General features: G+C 48.9%; 1 protein-coding gene and 2 long non-coding RNA genes across 5 annotated transcripts in view; 2 read left to right on the top strand and 1 right to left on the bottom strand.

Moving 5' to 3' along the window:
• The first annotated feature begins 291 nt into the window (after positions 1-291).
• Positions 292-5,385, top strand: LOC103672885 (T-cell-interacting, activating receptor on myeloid cells protein 1). The gene is made up of 5 exons (XM_008701585.2): positions 292-417; positions 2,337-2,372; positions 2,502-2,792; positions 3,082-3,378; positions 4,544-5,385. Exons 1-5 carry the CDS (start codon positions 384-386, stop codon positions 4,684-4,686), a joined length of 801 nt encoding a protein of 266 aa, XP_008699807.1. The 5' UTR covers positions 292-383; the 3' UTR covers positions 4,687-5,385.
• Positions 5,386-6,438: 1,053 nt separating this feature from the next.
• Positions 6,439-20,739, top strand: part of LOC121103475 — a 33,910-nt gene continuing 19,609 nt past the window's right edge. For 2 of the 3 annotated variants that reach the window (XR_005835729.1, XR_005835728.1), the window contains exons 1-2: positions 6,439-6,582; positions 12,753-14,754. This is a non-coding gene — a long non-coding RNA (uncharacterized LOC121103475). Of the gene's footprint in view, positions 6,583-12,752; positions 14,755-18,446; positions 18,740-20,739 lie in introns of those variants that run through there. The other variant, XR_005835730.1, reaches the window with a different exon arrangement.
• On the bottom strand, positions 13,531-18,828 carry LOC121103474. The gene is made up of 3 exons (XR_005835725.1): positions 18,735-18,828; positions 15,097-17,893; positions 13,531-14,841 (listed from the first exon to the last, which is right to left on the bottom strand). It is a non-coding gene; the product is annotated as an uncharacterized LOC121103474 (long non-coding RNA).

The raw sequence follows: 20,739 nt of genomic DNA, 5'->3' as shown, positions 1-20,739 counted from the left end.
GTCGCTAACACTGACTCCTTCATTCATTCCCCAGCCCAGCATCTTTCCCATAGACCGGAGAATCTCCAGTCTCTGCACCAACGTGTTTCCATCTCAGCAGAATCATTTGGATCTGGGTGTCCAGCACCTGTGGCTTTTCTAGGTGGGTTAGGATTTGAGGCCTGAATTCACCGTGTTCATATAAAGAGTTTGCGTAAATGATGATCTCATGGGGCGTCTTATTCCTTCTTGTTTCCTGAATGTGGTTGGAACATAAAACCTGAAGGTCACATGAGAGGAAGGAAGGGAAGGGTTGGTCAAAGATGCCCCCACCCACATCCAGCTTCCCTCCCTGTCGTGGATGAAACCGGAGAGGGGCCCCTAGAGTAGGCTGTGGGGCCAGTATGATCCCCGAATTCCTCTGTCTCTTCTGCTTTGGTAAGTCTCTTGGGCCGGTCTACTGGGATTAGAGGTGAAGGTGGGTGCAGACAGATGTGGCCACTAGAAATGGAAAGAGAAGTAGTACCATCTGCTTGTGTTTGTTGACTGCTTTATGGGGGTCAGGGACCTTGGGGAAGGCTCTAGATACCATTTATCCATCAAATGTTCTCCAGTGTGCGAATGCATTTCACGTCTGTAACCTGTCCTGTATGCCTCTATCATTCCTCTTTTCTTATAATTCTGACTCAATATCTTAATTTTATTTTGTTTTATTTATGTTTTCAATATCTTTATTTTAAACACGCACCTTCACCTGGAGGTGGAGATTTTATGCATATAGCTTAAATGAAATATTAAAAATAAAATTTAAAGAAAAGCCAGGGTCACTTAGCAAAAAATAGAAGGTTAATGTAAACACATATACAAAGCAAAGGAAGAAGACATTAGGACATTCTAGCCATGGGCTGTTGGCCATTACATTTCTGAGCCCATGGCCAGCTACTTCTTTATTACAAAGGGCAGCTGGCCAAGACAGATGTGTAAGAGGTTGATCTGTAGCTTGAGAAATTCTTTGTTGTGCTGAAAGGAGTGGAAGTCATTTAAAAGGGTAATACCTTTCTGATGCCTTGATCAATGCTATAGAATACTGTGACGCTGCGTCCCCGGAAAGCATCTGTAGAGCCCCAGGGTTTGCATTCCACTCCATGGGAAATACTGCTCTGACCCTTGCAAACAGTCCTGTGTGATGGGAATCAGGCCTGTTTCGATAAACGAGGACCCTGAGACTGATAGCTCAAGGTTCTTGCTCAGAGCCACACAGTGAGGGAGCAGAAACCTCAGCATTCAAACCCAGGCCTGTCTGGCTCCAAAGTCACTGTTGTTTCCACTTGGGCATAATGGGATATTAAGAATGAAGTGCAGGGTCTTCATAATGGGAAAGTCCTTGGGGTGAGTGAGCAAATGCCAGGTTGGGAAAATTATAAGGCGAAGAAAGAAGAGTGATTCAAAATGTCCTTGGGGGGCACCTGGGTGGCACAGCGGTTAAGCATCTGCCTTCGGCTCAGGGCGTGATCCCGGCGTTATGGGATCGAGCCCCACATCAGGCTCTTCCGCTATGAGCCTGCTTCTTCCTCTCCCACTCCCCCTGCTTGTGTTCCCTCTGTCGCTGGCTGTCTCTATCTCTGTCAAATAAGTAAATAAAATCTTTTTTAAAAAAAAGTCCTTGGACGTAGAGGTGGGGGCATCTCAGGATGTCTGTTTGCTGGTGCTAAGAAAGCCTGCTTTCCTATTCATGGAAAGCAGTGTAGGTCTTAGCTTGATTGGGTCCCAGCGATGTGATTGGTCTTCACAATAGTCTCTGATCCCTAGATTCTAGGGTCACCTATGGGGCTTTCGTTGCCTTCATGCTGGCCTATCTGGTGAAATGAGGAAAAGATGTTATTATAAGTTTGAATCTTTCTACCATCCTTGCCAATCTGAGCCATGCTTAATTTGGGGCATCTCTTCAGTTGGCCACGTGCTTTTGTTGATTCTTGCTATGTCCCAGGATTGTGTAGACACTGGGGATGCTAAGGAGAACAGACTAGAGTAGCTACGTTCCAGGTATTGACGGGACAGTGACGCCTTGTGTCTCCCATGGCATGACTACATAAACTCTCTTAAGAATGAAGGGGCTTGTGGACATCTGTGGAACCAGGACAGGTCCTGGGGCCGTGGGAGGAGTGAGCCGCACAGGAGACCTTCTGGGAGACATGGGGCAGCAGCTGAGAGCAGAGCTGCACTCGAGTCCGGTGTGGGGAAACGAGAAGCCCCAGTGGCCTGACCTCCAGCGTCCGAGCTCAGAGGCCACCCCCGGGAGGCCCCTCAGGATGGGGCTCCAGGTGGCCGCTCATGTCTCATGGACGGTTCTCTTGCAGGGCTGTGTGCTGGCCAAGGAAGCAGGACGGCTGATGGTGAGTTCCTTCGGTCAGACCCTCCCTCTCCTTCACTCCGAACTCCCCGTATCCCTTCTCTTTCCTTCAGGGGGTTTCCTGAGAGCAGACAGGCCACCAAATCCCATCCTGAACTCTGCTTCCTTCCAGACTCCTTTCCCAAGCCCTCCCTCACGGCCTGGCCCAGCTCGGTGATGCCTCCCAAGAGTAATGTGACGCTGCAGTGCCAGACTTCTACCAAGAATGTCAACTTTGCTCTCAGAAAGGGAAAACATGTTTTGGAGTCCGTGCAATCACAGTATTCATCAGTGGGCCTGGCTGAATTCCGCCTTACTGACCTAAAAAGCTCCAATGCTGGAGAGTACACCTGTGAGTACTACAGACAAGGGCTCCCGTACGTAAGCTCACAGCCCAGTGACGTCCTCCTACTGCTGGTGACAGGTGAGGAGGGTGCCTCAGAGTGACACAGGGTCTTGCAGGGACAGGTGTGGGGGAGGAACCCGCAGGAGGGAGGGGGCAAGGGGAGATGGAGAAACCCAGAACAGAATGACCTGGCTCAGGTTCAGCCAGGGTTTGTAGGGAAAGTCTCCTTCCTGCAGTCAGAGTGGGAAGACAGTGAGACCAGGGAGCTGTTGTTCCCCCACTTGGCGGGAAGCCCTGCCGGGAGAACAAGGTGGGTGGGGGACCCCGGGCTTCTCCCCGTGACCTTGGGGCCCTCCTTCTCTTCCAGGAGATTTCCCTAAACCTTCCCTCCAAGCCCACCGAAGGGGTGAGGCAACCGCAGGAGACACCGTGACCCTGCAGTGCCAGAGGACAGACAATGTTTTTGGGCCTGTAATGTTCGCTCTACTGAAGGCGGGAGCAGCGGGGCCCATACAGGTCCAGACTCCAGCAGGGAAGGAGACAGACTTCTCCCTCCGGACTGTGACAGTCGGTGACACCGGGAACTACAGCTGTGTGTACTTCCTGATGAAGGCTCCTTTCTGGGCCTCGCACCCGAGTGATCGTCTCGCGGTCCGGGTGACAGGTGAGGCTTGCATGATTCTTAGGACATTTAAAATTTAATTAGTGTCTTGATAAGCTTGTTTTTATTTTGGCTATTTTATTGCTTTCTCCAGTTTTTTGACCTATAACGACTTGTAACACTGTATTAGTTTAAGGTGTGCATGTTTGTTTTTGAACTGAAGAGCATTTCTTCTGTTACTTTCTGATCCCTGTCTCTCCTTCACTTTCCCGATCATCTCCTTTTTAAATCTCTCCTTCCCGTTTCTAGTCTTTGGCCTTGGTTGCTTCGCATTCTTGGAGAATTTCTCAGGTTGTCCTTCCAAACGTGCATCCCGCCACCACCAGCGCCCCTCCTGGGCATCCCTGAGAGCGGCGGGTCCTCCTGCTGACGGCACCTTCACGCGGTCCCGTTGCTTCACTGGGTGCTACACCCCGCTTCCTCAGTGTTGCAAAGGTCTGCGTGTGCGCTGTGGTCAGCGAACGTTCTTAGTTAGGAAGCAAGGTCCGGGCGGGCAGTGCCGAGAGGTGTGGAGGGCATCCTGGGCTTGGTGGGGTCATCACGGTCTGTCCCCACGGACTCTGTCTCCAGGGAACCTTGTCGCTGATGGGTTCGGACACGAACTCTGCACTCACGGCACGGGCGAGCGGGAAGATTCAAACGCAGGTTCTCTAGGAACCAGGGCCTGTGGCGAGCCCTAGCTCTTCTTGGGTGAAGCTGAAATGAAATGCACGTGGTCCCCAGGCTCGGCTACTAAGCCTGAATTTTCTTGGGCTCACTGGCGGCACTAAGTCTTCGCTATGAGGAGGGGAACAGACGCAGTCACTGAATGACTTGTATTCTCTGTGCAGCAACTTTGGGTTTGGGGATTGCCCCTAAGCCCGATTCCTACCACAAGGAGGGAGAAGGGGAAAGGGCAGTGCGGGAGGGTGGAAATGAGATGAAGAGCAAAGAAATGAAGGAAGAGAGGTAAGACGAGAGAATTCAAAGGAAAGAAGACAAAGGGAGACCCACTACAACTCTCAGGAAACCCCACATTGTGTTCAGCGATTACAACGTCAGTGACGGTCCAGCTGACCACTGGCCAGGAAGCACAAGCAGGTGCAGGAGAGCCACAGTGGGCAGATCTACAGGAGAAGGAGGGGTGCTCCTTCCCACCTGGTGGTGCTCATCTTCTTCTCTCTCCCAGCTCCCCCAGGTGCCATGTCGGAGGATTACACCATGGGCAACCTCATCCGGCTGGGTCTGGCTGTCATCACTGTGGTGATTATGGGGGCTCTTGTGGTGGAAGCCTGGTGCAGCCAGAAGGAGTCTCCACGTGGATCTGCATAAAACAGCCGAGGGCCTCTCTTGTTCATGGGCAGGCGTAGTGACACAAGGTTCTCTCAACCCCAAACTCTACCACGGGACTTCTTGTGTTTCTCGACACGGGCACAAACGGCATTTTTGTTGGGATATTTCACCATATGGGACTGTCCTGTTCATTGTGGGAACATTTAGCACCGTTTCTCTTTCCCATCAAAGAGCAAGTGAAGCCCCGATCATTTTGGAAGAAGATAGCAAGCAAGTACTACTGTACTTTTGCCAACACCCTTGGACGTGGAGGAAGGGAGTCGGGTGGTGTCCCCTGGAGGAGAGCCTGTGTTTGGAGGCCAGGAAAAATATTTCTTCTCTTCCTCCCTTTCCTGATGTCAGGTCTGTCCTTCTATGCATAGGCTCCACAGCTGTCCAGGGGAAATGATGCGTCCTTGATCAAGTGAACAGCTTGTGTGAGACCTTCTGGTTCTCCTCCACGCTGGGAGGTTTGGGAAGCTTGCAGATGAGATGTGATCTCACTTGTTTCCTGACATCATCTAAGACCCAGAGTGGCCCTAGCGTCTCCTGAGAGTGTCATCTGGGATAGAGTGGCCAGGAACTGTCCTCCATATCCAGGCCTTCTTGGTGCTCAGGATGACATAAACTAAGACAGAATCATTTGGTTGTAAAATTTGTTGTGTGTCAAAATCAAAGTTAATAAAGTATATTGCACCAGCTCACTTGTGCTGGTACTAGGATATGGAGAAGGTGGACTTCAGCCAAACAATTCCACACTAGTTAAGAGTGATACAGCATTCCAGTGTTTTGTAAAAGTAAAAGCATCATGATTCCTGTCGTTCCATTACCTGAGAAACCTGAGAATAAGTATCTTTTACTTCAGTGTGGTCTTGGGTTTCCGCAATGAAAAGCTACAAACAAGTGGCCTCGAAAAGGATTTTCTGAACTGTGGGTTTATGTGTAAGCCCTTGAAAGGCATCAAAACCGCTCTCTTAAATCATCCGTTGCTCTCAGGACCAACCCCAAAGCATCCACACGCTCTTTTAGGCCAAGAAAGAGTTGAGTCCGCGTCCCTTGGGACTTCCGGGACACAAAAATGGAATACATGCCAAAACAGTTTACAAAAACAGCAGCATATTTTGAGAGCTTATATCTAGCACACACACAACTCAATCTAATTTTGCTACTCAGAAGTTAGTGATAGGGTTTATATACGTGTGTCGAGTCTTAGAGCAACAGGGGCCTCGAGGTCCAGAAACTGGAAACTAGCGGTGAGATGTTCGCTTTTATTTAAGCCTGCAGATGGATCTCCCTGCTTGTGCAGATAGTCTCCCTTGGAGGGAAACCAAAACGGAGGCCCTTCCTTTTCTGTAAAGAGGAGTGGTCCCCAGCCCTACTGATTCCCAGAGGGGTCGACGGACGCGGCGGGCCCGCCCTGGGGACTACAAGTCCCAGCGGCCCGTGCGGGCCTAACCCTGATCCCGGGGGCGCCGCGGGTTTGTCCCCCTGAGCAGGCCTGCAGTCGGATGACATACTGGGGCCTCTCACAGGGCAGAGTCCGGGGACAATTCGACATTCCCCCGGATGCGCAGGGCGCTGCGGCTAAGTCTGGACAGGGCGGGGAGCGGGAGAGGGCCCCTAAGGCCCGCGCGCCCCCGACCCGCGCGCCGCCCGCCACGCGCCCCCGACTCGCGCGCCGCCCGCTGCGGGGCCGCAGGGGGTGGGGCTTCGGCCGGACGCCCCTCCGTCCGCCGCCCGCCTGCGCGCCGCGTGCGCCTTCGGGAAGCTTCGGTGCGTGCTGTCTGCGCCCGAGCGCCGCCCGCGTCTGTGGTGGGAGAGGCCTGCGAGCCGCGTTCCCGGGCGGTGTAGCCCGCGCGTGTCCCGTGTGGTGAGGACGAGCGGTGTCCCCAACAGGTGAGTACAGGCCGCGAGCTCCCCGGCGTCGTCAGGTGAGCGGGCGTTGCCGGGCGGGCGCTTCTGAGCCGGCCCTGGGGTGTGCTCCGTAGACCCGGGCGCGAGGGCCGGGCCCCCCGCGGGACCCGCCTGCGCTTCCCCCGCCTCCGCCTCGCAGAGGAAGGGGGCTTCTTGGATTTCGGGCGCTTTGGCTGTGGCATCTCAGAGAGCGCCCGGAATATGCAACGGGGTCGTCTTCTCTCCAGAGCTCTCCCTTAGTGTAACCGACTTAATACTTGGAGGTCTTCAAGGAGGGCATGCCAGGCTTTTTGTAATCATCTTGAATAAATTCGTCGTGTAACTTTGTGTGAGGTTTGGGGTACAGCTGTTATTTTGATACGTTTGTGTGTTGTAACATTGTTGGAGCGACATTTATCCCATTGTATAATTACAGTATAATTTTATTGTCTATATTTATTATGCGGTGCATTAGGTCTCTGAGGTTTACTATTCGTTACATTTTTATACCCTGAAAAACGTTGGTCTAATCCCTGCATCCCCTGCTAATCACCATTTACTCTCCGTTGTTTTATAGGTTTGACTTACTTAGATTCCCGTATAAGTGACAGCATACACTGTCTGTCTGACTGACTTCGCTTTGCATAATGTGCTCAGGGTCATCCGTGTTGTTGTAAGTGGCGGGATATGTTCTTTTTTTTTTTTTTTAAAGATTTTATTTATTTATTTGACAGAGATACAGACAGCCAGCGAGAGAGGGAACGCAAGCAGGGCGAGTGGGAGAGGAAGAAGCAGGCTCATAGCAGAGGAGCCTGATATGGGGCTCGATCCCACAACGCCGGGATCACACCCTGAGCCGAAGGCAGACACTTAACCGCTGCGCCACCCAGACGCCCGGGATATGTTCTTTTAATATTACATTGTATATATTGGACTCCCGAGATCCAGAGTCACATACTCCAGGGACTGAGGCATCCAGGCACCCCTGTACCATATTTTTTTAATCCGTTCATCAGTTGATGGGCATTTGGATTATTTCCATATCTTGACTCTGGTGAATAATGTTCGATAAGCATGGGTGTGTGGAGATCTCGTTGAAATCCTGTTTTCATTTCATTTGGGTATATTCCCAGAAGTGGAATTGTTGGATCATTTTATAGTGCTATTTTTAATTTTTGAGGAATCTCCGTAGTGTTTTCCATAGTGGTTGGACCAATTTTCATTCCCACTACACTGAACAGGGGTTTGGTTTTTGGTTTTTGTTTTTTTCCCTACATCCTCACCAGCATTGTTATCTCTTGTCTTTTTGATGATAGTCATTCTGACAGGATGAGGTGACATATCATTGTGGTTTTGATTTGCATTTCCTCGATGATGAGTGATATTGAGCATCTTTTCATGTGTCTGTTGACCATCTGGATGTCTTCTTTGGAAAAATGTCGATTTACTTCTGGCCGTGTTTTAATTGGATTGTTTTTGTTATTGTTGTTATTAAGTTGTGTGAGTTCTTTATGTATTTTGGGTATTAATCCTTTATCTGATACTTGGTTTGCAAAAAATTGTCTCCCATTCCATAGGTTGTCTTTTCATTTTGTTAACTGTTTCTTTTGCTCTGCAGAAGCATTTGAGTTTGATGTAGTCCCATTTGTTGACTTTTGCTGAGAATTTTTGCATCTATATTCATCAGGGTTATGGGTCTGTAGTTTTCTTGTGGTATCCTTATGCTGGCTTCATTGAATGAGTTTGAAAGTATTATCTCCTCCTCGATATTTTGGAAGACTTTGAGGAGGGTTGGCAGTAATTCTTCTTGAAGTATTTGGTAGAATTCACCAGTGAAGCCATCTGGTCCTGGAGTTTTCTGTGTTGAGAGTTTTTTGATTGCTGTGTCGATCTCTTTACTTATTATCAGTCTGTTCAGATTTCAAGTTTTTTCCTGATTCAGTCTCGGTAGGTTGTGTGTTTCTAGAAATGTATCCATTTCTTTGAAGTTATATAATTTTTGGCATATCATTATTTATAGTAGTCTGTGATTCTACATTTCTGTGGTGTCAATTGTAATGTCTCCACTTTCATTTCTGATTTTGAGTCTTCTGTTTTTCTCTGTCTAGCTAAAGGTTTGTCAATTCTGTTTAACTTTTTAAAGAACCAGATCTTAGTTTCATTGATCCTTTCTGTTGCTTTCTGGTTTCTATTTCATTTACTTCTGCTCTAATCTTTATAAATTCCTTCCTTCTGTTCTCTGAGGCTTCATTTGTTCTTTTTCTAGTTCCTCCAAGTGTAAAGTTAACGTGATTATTTGAGATCTTTCTAATGTCTTAATATATGCATTTCTTGCTATAACTTTCCTCTCAGAACTGGTTTTGCTGCATCCCACAAGCTTTGATGTGTTGTATTTCCATTTTCATTTGTTTCAAGCTAATTTTTAATCTCCCTTTGATTTCTTCTTTGACGCATCGTTTAGAAGTGGGTTGTTTAGTTTCCACATATTTGTAGATCTTCTCACTTTCCTCTTGTTTGTTTCTGTTTCATATCATGGTAGCCGAAAGAGATAGTTGGTGTGGTTTCTGTCTACTTAAATTTGCCAAGGTTTATTTTGTGGTCTATCACATGATCTGTCCTGGAGAATGTTCCACGTGCACTTGAGAAGAATGTGTACTCTCCTGTTGTGGGATAGAATGTTCTGTGTATGTTCATTTGTTCCAAAGTGTGGTTCAGTTCCAACATTTACCTGTTGATTTCCCATCTGGGTGATCTATTCATTGCTGACAGGGGGTGTTGAAGTCCCTCGTATTGTGGGCTATTTCTCCCTTAAGATCTGTGAGTATTTGGGGCGCCTGGGTGGCACAGCGGTTAAGCGTCTGCCTTCGGCTCAGGGCATGATCCTGGCGTTCTGGGATCGAGCCCCACATCAGGCTCCTCCGCTATGAGCCTGCTTCTTCCTCTCCCACTCCCCCTGCTTGTGTTCCCTCTCTCGCTGGCTGTCTCTATCTCTGTCGAATAAATAAGTAAAATCTTTAAAAAAAAAAAAGATCTGTGAGTATTTGCTTAATGTATTTTGGTGTCTGGGTGTTGGGAGCATATGTATTGATGACTGTTACATCTTGTTGATGTATGGACCCCTGCGTCATTATATAATGACCTTCTTTGTCTCTTCCTCATCTTTCTGGTTTGAAGTCTGTTTTGTCTGGTGTAAGTATGGTTTTACCTGCCCTCCTTCTTTTGGTTTCCGTTTGCTTGGAATATCATGTTCCATCCTTTCACCTTGAACCTGCCTGTGTCTTTAGAGCAGAAACGAGTCTCCCACAGGCAGCATAGAGTGATTGGGTTTTGTTTGTTTGTTTTTTAATCCAGCGGGTCTGGGCCTTTTGATTAGTGAGTTTGATTGATTTACGTTTAGGGTGATTATTGTTATGTAAGGACTCACTGCTGCCCTTTTATCTTTTGTCTTCAGGTTCTGTTGTCTATGCTGTTTCTTTCCCCCTGTTACTGTCTACCTTTATAAGTTGGTGGTTTTCCATTGTGATTTGCTCAGTCTGCGTTTTTTCATGTTTCTTGTCTTTGCTCTAGATTTTTGCTTTATGGTTACTGTGAGGTTTGCATCAGACATCTCATAGATAACATAGTCCCCTTTCTGCTGATAGCAGTTTACCTTCATTTGCCTGTCAAAGTCCCATTCTTTTACTCCTCACCTTGTGTATTTTTGACACCACAAATGATTTCTTTTTTCTGCCTTGATTTCATTATCGAATTGGTGATTTTTAAGGCCCTTTTGTCTTTAACCTTCATGCTATATTTAAGTGTTTAATATACTATGCTAAAAACGTTACACTTTTTCTTTTTTTTAAAGATTTTATTTATTTATTTGACAGAGACAGAGACAGCCAGCGAGAGAGGGAACACAAGCAGGGGGAGTGGGAGAGGAAGAAGCAGGCTTCTAGCAGAGGAGCCTGATGTGGGGCTCGATCCCATAACGCGGGGATCACGCCCTGAGCCGAAGGCAGACGCTTAACCGCTGTGCCACCCAGGCGCCCCAAAAACGTTACACTTTTCTAATGCTGACTATCACCTTAATCAGAATTTTGTGTATTTTTGTCTTTCTGTTTCAGTTTGGAGAACCCCTTTCAACATTTATTGTAAGCTGGGTGTAGTGACAGCGAGCTCCCTGAGCTTTTGTTTCTCTGAGAAGGTCTTCACTCTCCTTTTATCTGAAGAGTTTCCTTGGTGGGCAAGGAAACTGTCTTTTAGTATTTTGAATATGTCATTCCACTCTCTCCTGACGGGTAGAATTTCTGTGAGAAATCTGCTTATAGCCTCAGGGAGGTCCTTTATACGTTACACCTTTTCCCCTGACTGCCTTTACAATTTTTCTTTATCACGGCCCCTTGACAGTGTTGTTGTAATGTGTCTTGGAGAAGGTTTTTTGCCTTGAGATAATAAGGTGTTCTCTTAGCTTTATGGATTGATTGATTGATTGATTGATTTTTGTCAGAGAGAGAGAGACAGAGAGAGAGAGACTGAGCACAAGCGGGGGAAGTGGCAGGCAGAGGGGGGAAGCAGGCTCCCCGCTGAGCAAGGTACCTGAACCCAACCAGGACTCAAACCGAGGACCCTGGGATCATGACCTGAGCTGAAGGCAGACGCTTAACCAACTGAGCCACCCAGGTGCCCTGGCTCATGGACTTTTATGTCTAGTTTCTTCCCCAGGTTTGGGGAATTCTTAGCTTTTGTTTCTTTAAATACAGTCTCCTCTCCCCTCACCCTCTCTTCTCCTTCTGGTATACCCTCGAACCTTGTGCTGTTTCCTCTGACGGAGTCTGATGGTTCTTGTAGGGTTCTTTTTTGTTTTCAAGATTTTATTTTTTAAAAGTAGTCTCTAAACTCCATGTGGGACTCAAAACCACAACCCCAACGTCAAGAGCCACATGCTCCACCGACTGAGCTGGCCAGGCGCTCCTCCTGTTGGGTTTATTCGCTTTACAAGCTTAGTTCTCTCTCATCATCCACCTGAATTATTGCTAGATCCCTATATTCAGGCTCACCTATTCTCTCTTCCAGGTGATTTGCTCTCTTTCCAGTGTTTGCTAATGTATTTTCCATCTCATTTATTGAGTTTTTCAGCTCCAGAATTTCCATTGGCTCTTTTTTAGAATTTCAATCTCTTTGGTAAAATATTCCTTCTATTTGTTAATTTCATTCCTGAGATCATTGTACTGACTTTCTGATTTTTTTTGTAGCTCACTGAATTTCTTCAGAGCAGCTCTTTTGAATTCTTTTTTTTTTTTTAAGATTTTATTTTTAAGTAGGCTTCATGTGCAACATGGGGCTCGAAATCACAACCCCAAGATCAAGAGTTGCACACTCTACCCACTGAGCCAGCCATGTGCCCCAGCTTTTTGCCTTTTTTTTTTTTTTTTTTTTTTTTTTTTTTTTTTTTTAGAGAGCACGAGAGTGGGGCTAGGGGGTTGGGGAGGAAAGGGGCAGAGGGAGAAGGAGGGAGAATCTTAACCAGATGTGGGGCTTGAGCTGAAATCAAGAGTTGGACGCTTAACTGACTGAGCCACCCAGGCGTCCTACCCCAGCTCTTTTGAATTCTTTATCAGACCGCAATGTTGTGTCTTTGGGTTTGGTTGGTTACTGGAAAATTGTCATTTGCTTTTCATGATGCTCTGCTGGCGTGATTTTTCACAGTGTTTGATGAGAAGTATCCCTGCCCCTGCACTTGGAGTAGCAAGCACCTTCTTACTTGGCTAAGGTTCTGTTCACTTTGATTCTAATGGTTCACAGGTGGGTCAATGGAGCCTTTCTCCAGTTTTCCAGAAGGTGGCGCTAGGGCACAAGTCTTGGTTTCTCTTGCCTGCACTGCCTCCCAGCTAAGGTTGGGAGCTTGTGAAGAAGCAGGTTGGGGGAAAACGGTGGGGTGGCTCAGAGGGCGGGAGGTGTGTGCTTAGCACTGCTGCTTCGGGTGTGTCCCTGTTGTAGGGAGTCCTCGAATGGGGGGGGGTCCCGGAGCTCTTTCTGGGCAGACTGTGTGAGACGGTTCCTTCAGTTCTGTCTGTTCAGTCTTCGAAGACTCTCCTCTGAAATGGGGGTGTTGCTGAGGAGTGGGGAGCCCCCAGCTGCAACCAGGCTGCAGACTTTCACTCCTCACTTCCCTGCCCCCTCTTCCACTGCAGCCACCTGCCGGTCCCAGCCACCCACCGTCTGCGCCCACAAGGATGGATCTCTGGTGTCCTACCAAGCTGTGCAGAGGTGCTTTTGTTCAGTTACAAGCGTGGATTTGTTGTGCTCGAAAGGGAGAGAGAAAAGGACTGCCTCTGTCACCGTGACGCTAACATTCCTCTGGTTGTAAAATCTCAAACAAGTTTATAGAAATGTGTGTCCTTCATGCCGTGGGAGACACCATGTCACTCTCCCAGAAAGCAGGGACTGTGTGCTGTCAACCTCGGCATTTCTCTGTGTACTCAGGTCCTGGCACACAGTAGGGCCTCAACAAATGCGCAACGACTGGCTGACACGATGCCCAGTGTAAGTGCGACTTACAGGGTTTTTTTCAAGGATGTGAGAAGATGCAAAATCACCACAGCTCACCATCTTCCTCCCACCCAGTGAAAGCCACTTCCAACACAGCCCCCCCGTGGTCACCCACACCCACTCGAGGGGAGAGGGGCTGGCTCAGAGATGGAGAAGACCCTGTTCTTGCAGAGAAATACATGTGACAGCCTTAGCTCCGGCATTGAGAGGTTTTTGAACCGATCTTTTCCATCATCTCTTTTCATTCCCTGATACTCCAAACAGGACAGGGCTCACTGCTTGGTGCCCTAAAACCTCAAAATCCCAGTGGATATTCCAGAAAAGGGAAGACATGCTTTCCTCCCCTGTCCCCCACGCAGGTGGCTCTGTAGGTGTCTTGGTCCGCTCAGGCTGCTCTAACAGAAGACCAGAGACCGGGCGGCTTATCCAGCAGGAGTTTATTTCCCACAGGTCTGGAGGATGCAAGTCCGAGACCAGGGTGCTAACATGTTTGGATTCTTAGCGAGCACTTTCTTCCCGGTTTACAGACTGCTGCCTTTCCCCCGTCTCCTCACGTGGTGAAGAGAGATCATCTTTATTGTGTCTCTTGTAGGAAGAGACTAATCCCATTCGTGAAGACTGCATGCTTATGACCTAATTCTCTCTCAGAGGCCCCGCCTGCCAACACCGTCACGTTGGGGGTTAAGGTTTCCGCACACGAACTTTTGGGAACACGTACGTTCAGTCCGTAGAAGAGGGTAATCCAACTCAGGCGTTCTTACTCTTGGCTTCTCATTGGCTCCCGTGTATGCGTGCACTTTCTCTCTTTCTCAGATAAATTTTAAAAAAATAAAGTTTTTAGAAAAAAGATGAAGACCCAAACATAGAATCTAGAACTGTAATAGTTACATAAGAAAACATAGGAAAAAGATCTTCGTGACCTTGAATTAAGCAAAGATTCTTCAGGACACAAAACCTTAAGCCATAAAAGAAAAACAGTTCATAATTGGTGGACTTAACCAAAATTTAAAACTTCCGCTTCTTAAGGGAGGTTTAAAAATGAAAAGACAAATCACAAACTGTAAGAAAAATAGTTGTAAAGCAGATGTTTGTTAATTGACTTGTGTCCAGAATATGTATATATTCTTGCAATTCAGTATTAAGAAGACAAACAACCCAGTCAAAAATGGGCAAATATTTAATCCGATACTTTATCAGGAATTAAAATAAACGTTGAATAGTGACAGATGGTGACTGGGCTTACCATGAGGATCTTCAAGTAATGTAGAGAATCGTTCAATCAATATGTTGTGTGCCTGAAACTAACATAACATTGTGTGTTGATTGTATTTTGATAAAAAAATTTTTAAAAGGTCAGTAGCACATGAGAAGATGCACCACATCATTTAACTACCAGGAAAATGTGAAAAAAAGACCCACCAAATGACTAGAGTAATGGTCCCAGAAATCGGTTCATCCCAGTGTGGAAATTTGGGGTATGACCCAAGTGGCATGTCCTACTGATGTAGCAAAATGCAGAGTGTCCAGGATTGCGTAAAGTAATCATTTGCTGGATGAATCTTTATGCCCCGTCCTGTTCTCTGCCCCAGGTGAGGCGTACAGAAGAGGAAACATCATCTTGTCCTGGAGCAGCTCTCAGCAGAGGTGAGAATGCACGTTCCACTGAAACTGTTCAGGGTCAGTGGGTCCAGCTTCACCAACACCCAGCATTCCGCTCAGCAGCTGTGGGACCTGTAGGTGGAGGAGGACAGAGAGAGATCAGAGGAGGGAGGAAGAGGAAGATAGGATTTCTCCTGGCCTCCAAACACAGGCTCTCCATCAGGGGAACTCCACCCCGCTCTCCTCCTCCGTATCGAGGGATGTTGAGAGGGCATGGGAGTGTTAGTCTGTCTACACTGGGGCTTCACAGACTTAATGAGATATGAAGGAGATGCTGAATGAATATGCAGGGAACCAGACAGTCCTACGTGGTAAGAAATAGCTCACCGGGAATGCCAGTCATGCCACTGTTGACAAACACAGGCGGTCCCCGCAAGGAAGGCTGGGTGTTGACATGCCCCCTCTCACTAGGACAGCCCATGAAAAAGAAGCGTGCTCAGTTGTTTACTTGGGTCCATGTAGAGACTCCCTGTGGCTTCAGCCAGGAGCTCCCATAATAATCAGACACGGAGCTGCCAGACCCAGTTGGAGGAGGTTGGTCTTGGTATGATTTCCTGGTGCCACATCTGAGGAAATAGAAAGAGACAGGCATTCAGCGCTGGCCACAGAGCACCGTCCCTCTCTCCTGCTCTGCCTGTCAGAAGTGAGAGCCCACTTGTGCCTCCCGGTCAGGGAGCTACCGTCCTGAGTCATTGGAGAACAGAAACAGAAGCATTGGGACGCAGAACACACTATATCCGTTGCCTCTAGGACGATGGTGTCTTAAAATTCCTAATCAATTGAAAATAGATAAATGTACATTGGTGAGGGCCAGGGGAGAGGTCTACTCCACGCACGATGCATCGTGACAAAGGAGAAATAATGCAAGGAGGACACTGAATGGGGAAAGGGGAAATCTTCAAACCCCCGAAGGCAGAGATCGCTGCTAGTCAGAGGTTAGGGCACATGGGGGAGAAATTTGCTGTCCCCCTCCCACTCTGTGCTCGAGGGTCCCCCCCCCCCCAATGTGATTTTGGGCTCGTGCCGGCTCCCAGGGCCTCGGTTCTCCCACCCTGACACCGACAACGACAGCTCTGCAGAGAGCATGCATTTGCACACGTGCCCTCTGAAGACGGAGACCCTGGAACCTGAGCAAGATGGAGTCCCTGATCCAAGGATTTCCCCGGATGACCGAAATCTTGGCTTCCAGTTTCTGGTTGTGCATGGAAGTCACCACTCCACAGTAATAGTGAGTAAAAGGCAGGACAGGCTGAAAAGTCTACAACTCTTGTTAGCTCTGAAATGGCAGTGAGGTCACAGAGCAGCCCTCTGCCCCCCACACTGGAGAGGCCAGCCCGTGCGTCCAGAGAGTCAGTTTGCGAAGAAGAACCCACAAGCTAATAACCTGCAAGGGAACCGGTGCCGGGTGGGGATGCTTGGCTTGGACAAGTCTGAGAATTAGGAACTCCTGGAAGCTGGTCATGGGGGCTCAGTCATGGGGTCTGGGAGTTTCACCTCCTGGAGCTCTACCAGGTTGAACTAGTGAAGAGCCAAGAAAAATCCCCTCCTGCTTCTGGCAGGGAGGGGGGAAAAACCCACTTTGAAATACAGCGGAGCGCTGTGTTCTTAAGGCCAGGGGAAACTGCTTAACTGAGCCTGACCTCCTGGGGTTTTATCAGAGCCTAACTGACCTGGAAGAAAGAACCACCCAACTGCAGCCACTGTGTCCCACCACAGCAGGGGGACTGAGAAGCCCTGTGAGGGTCACGGCCCAGGGCACAGGCTCCCTGCAAGCCAGAGCCATTATCCTAGGACCATCTAGGGCTCCCACCCCCTCCCACCGAGTCACTAAAGGCCAGTTTCCCGCAGTTGCTTTGCCCGGCACATCATGGCCGGCCATCAAGAACAGGGACAGGGGGGCGCCTGGGTAGTGCAGTCGTTAAGCGTCTGCCTTCGGCACAGGGCGTGATCCTGGCATTCCGGGATCGAGTCCCACATTGGGCTCCTCGGCTGGGAGCCTGCTTCTTCCTCTCCCTCTCCCCTGCTGTGTTCCCTCTCTCACTGGCTGTTTCTCTGTCACATAAATAAATAAAATCTTTAAAAAAAAAAAGAACAGGGACAGGGTATACCAAAAGCCAAAAAACAGTTTGAAGAGACACAGCAGCAGCAGAACCAGATGCAGATATGGTAGAAATGTTGGCATGGTCATCTCAGGGACTTAAAACCACTGCGATTCATATGGTGGGGCCCTCGCAGGTAGACAGCGTGCAAGAACAGGTGGGCGATGGAAGCAGGGATGTGGAGCTCCTAAGAAAGACTCACAAAGAAGCTCCAGAGACCAGAGACGCTGTAGCAGAAATGACGAATGCCTTTCGATGGGTTTGGTGGTGGCCTGGGTGCGGCTGAGAGAGGAGCCTCCGTGCCTCAGGATTCACCAGCAGAAGCCTCTGAAATGGAGAAGCACACAGAAGCAAGACTGGAAGAACGCAGAAAGGAGCGTCCAGGGACTGTGGACGGAGGCGTAACCCGTGCATCATCGGATCAACAGGAGAGAGAGAGAGAGAGACAGAAACAGAAGAAATACGAGAAGTAACAACCGAGAATTTTCTCCAAATTAATGTCAGACACAAAACCGCAGATCCAGGAAACTGAGAGGACAGTAAGCAGGATAAACATCAGAACTAATTCAAGAACTACCTGTGTGCATACCCTTTTCAAACAAGAAGGTCAGAGGTTAGGAAAATCCCGAGGGAAGCCAGAGGAGACAGCACCTCAGCGAGAGAGGAACAGCCATAAGAATGACATCCAACTTCCTGGAAACCGCGTGGGAGAGGAGAGTGGCGTGAAATATCGATGTGTTGAGAGGGAAAACCACCGACCTAACATTGTGGACTCTGAGAAATTATCCTCCAAAAGTGAAGATGTAAAGCCTTCCTCAGACAAACAGAAACAGAGGGACTTAGTGAGCCACATTGCCTGATGGTCTCCAGGCGTCTGTAGGCTCAGGAAGTTCCTGCTTCAGCAGGGCCACCGTGATAAACGCAATCACGCGGTCTGTCTTCCGGCAGGCATTGAAGAGTCACAGTCTCTCCTGGTGTCACCGTAAGCTTCGTCTGAGTCAGGAAGGAAGGCTTAGGTAAGCTTCCTGGAAGAGAAAGAGGGTCAGCAATAATGGGGAGAAGCTCGGGGTCCCCCTCGTCCCCAGTGTCCTCAAAGGTCTTTCCTCAGGACGTGTGAACCTAGGATAGCAGACGCACGTTTGCCCAACTGTGGGCCAAGTCTTGTCAAGGAATTAGGATTTCCCATTCATTAATCCCCGATCAAACCAGTGTCCTCAGACTGCTCCTGCTGACCTCAAGCCCCTGTGTGGGAGAGGAGACCACTTGATGTCCTCTCCTCTGGGAGGGCGGATGGGTCAACCTAGACACTTTCTGGGACACTTCCTTCTGACCTGTAACCATGAGAAGGGCAGCTCTGGCTGGGGAACACGGGCAGGGGCCTCTGTTCGGCAACAATTGCCGGTATGTTTCCCCGAGTCTTGCTGACTCAGGTTAACGAGGGGCACTTCAACCATTCTTCCAGAGTGATCCACGGACACCATGGACTTCGAGGGTAGCGGGATTCTTCCTTTGCTGAAAGTAAACTCTACATTCCTGACAGGAGTCCAGTATATCTCAGGGTCGCATTACTCTGGGCAGGTACCAAAAAGCTGGGCGAGGCGCTGAGGAAGGGCTTGGGGAGCGTCCCTGGAAAGAAGCAGAGCGTGGGGCTGGATCTGATGAGCTCGCCAGTTCTCAGGGAGCCCTTCGATGAGCTGTCACCTCGCACCTGCCAGCATGGCGCTCATCCAGAAAACAAGAGATGACAGGTGTCGGCGAGGACGAGGAGAACAGGGAGCCCTGTGCGCTGTTGCTGGGGATGTAAGTAGGGGCAGCCGCTGCGGAGAACAGTACAGCGGATCCTCAGAAAACGAAAAGTAGACCTACCCTACGATCCAGCGACCCCACTTCTGTGCATATAGCCGAGTGAAATGGAAACACCGTCTCGTAAAATGGGCTGCACCCGCATGTTCTCCACAGCATCATTTACAGCAGCCACATGTCCGCTGGTGAGTGAATGGATAAAGAAAATTCGGTGTGTGTCTGTGTATAATGGAATATTATCCACAGGAAGAAGGAAATATTGCCCCTTGTGTCAACATGGATGGATCCGGAAGTATTACACTAAGTGAGACAAGTCGGATGGGGAAAGACAAATACTGTATGATGTCCTTTATGCGTGGAATCTGAAAAAAGAAAAGAAGGAAAGAAATCGTAGATATAGAGAACAGACTGATGGTTGGCAGAGTGAAGCGGGTGGAGGGGGTCAAAAGGTCCAAATCTTAGGTTATAAAGTTAGTCCTGGGGATGTAACGTGCAGCATGGGGACTGTAGTTAACAATAGTGTAGTGCTTATTTGAAAGTTGCTAAGAGACTAGATCTTAAAAGTTCTCGTAACCAGAAAAAAACAACAAAAAATTGTTAACTGTGTGGTATGGGTGGTAACTACATTTATTGTGGTGATCATTTCCCACTATATACAAATTTTGACTCATGTTGTGCACCTGAAACTAATAGGATGTTATATGACAATTATATCTTTAAAAAAGTGGGGCGCCTCGGTGGCTCAGTCAGATTTGGATAAGCGTCTGCCTTTGGCCGAGGTCATGATCTTGCGGTCCTGGGATCGAGCCCCATGTCGGGCTTCCTGTTCAGTGGGGAGTCTGCTTCTCCCTCTGCCCCCCGCCCCCCACTTATGCTCTCTCCCTCAAATAAATAAAATCTTTAAAAAAAAAAAAAAAAGAGATAGGAGAAGCCTCTGCCCCTTGACGAGACCCGGAGAAGAAGCATCACAGCTACAGAACGAAGGTGAAGAGAGTATTACCAAGAAACACTGACCGTTGGTCCCCCTGCTTCCTTGGCCAGCACACAGCCCTGCAAGAGAACCGTCCGTGTGACGTGAGCACCCGTCTGGAGCCCCATCCCAAGGGGCCTCCCCGGGGGCTGCTGCTGAGCTCAGACCCTGGAGGTCAGGCCTCTGGGGCTTCTCGTTTCTCCACACTGGACTCGGCCCCGTGTCTCCCAGAAGGTCTCCTGTGCGGCTCACTCATCCCACGGCCCCAGGACCTGTCCTGGTTCCGTAGATGTCCACAAGCCCTTTAGTTCACATCCTCTGTCCAAACCACCCTTCTTCTTAGGGTTTGCTGCTAAAGTCCGTGTTCTAGTTCCTGGATTCCCCATTCCCCAGGGAAGAAGGCAGGACCGGCCAGCGATTGGTGAGCCTGGGCTGGGCCGTGTGGCCAGCCTAACTCCTGATGACGTCCAGACCCTGAGTGCACCCGGGAGCCCCCAGACAGTCTCCTCTGTGATAAGAGTATCCCCGTAATGAAGGCTGCTTGGGGCCCTGGGCGGCATGAAGTAAGACGGAAATGACTTGGTCATAACGTTTTAGAGTTTATAAAAGTCTCCACCTCATACCACGGGAGACAGAAGATGTCATGACCTGTGAGCAGCTGGAGGCAGGGACTCTGCCTCAGCTTCCCGTGTCCGCACAGGCCCTGGCACGTAGTAGGACGTCAGTGAATGCACACTGACTGGCTGACGAAATGCCCGTGTAAGCATGGCTCAGATTTTATAAGAATGGTGAGAAATGCAAACTCGTAGGGCTGCTTAAGTCATATCTTAATCCTCAGGGACCAGAGAATGACAGGCCTTTCCAGATAGATGCTGACTCCATTTGTGAACCTGACTGATGCTGGGTCCTCTACTAAATGGTCATCTTTTTTGGAGATGCTGGCTATCCGTGCATCCCGTTATATTCTTGGCACCATCCAGAAGTCTCCACACAGTAGACGGTCAGTTCGTTCAAACAATGCAAACTTAAAACGACTGCCCGCATTCCTCCCTCTAGCTGCCGGGATGACATCGTCATCACCCAGGTCCGTGTGGCTGG

The sequence above is a fragment of the Ursus maritimus genome, unplaced genomic scaffold (genome assembly GCF_017311325.1).
Source record: "Ursus maritimus isolate PB19 unplaced genomic scaffold, ASM1731132v1 scaffold_19, whole genome shotgun sequence".
Lineage (NCBI taxonomy): Eukaryota > Metazoa > Chordata > Mammalia > Carnivora > Ursidae > Ursus > Ursus maritimus.
Note: the sequence above shows the minus strand (reverse complement) of the source record. Positions and strands in the feature narration are given on the sequence as shown.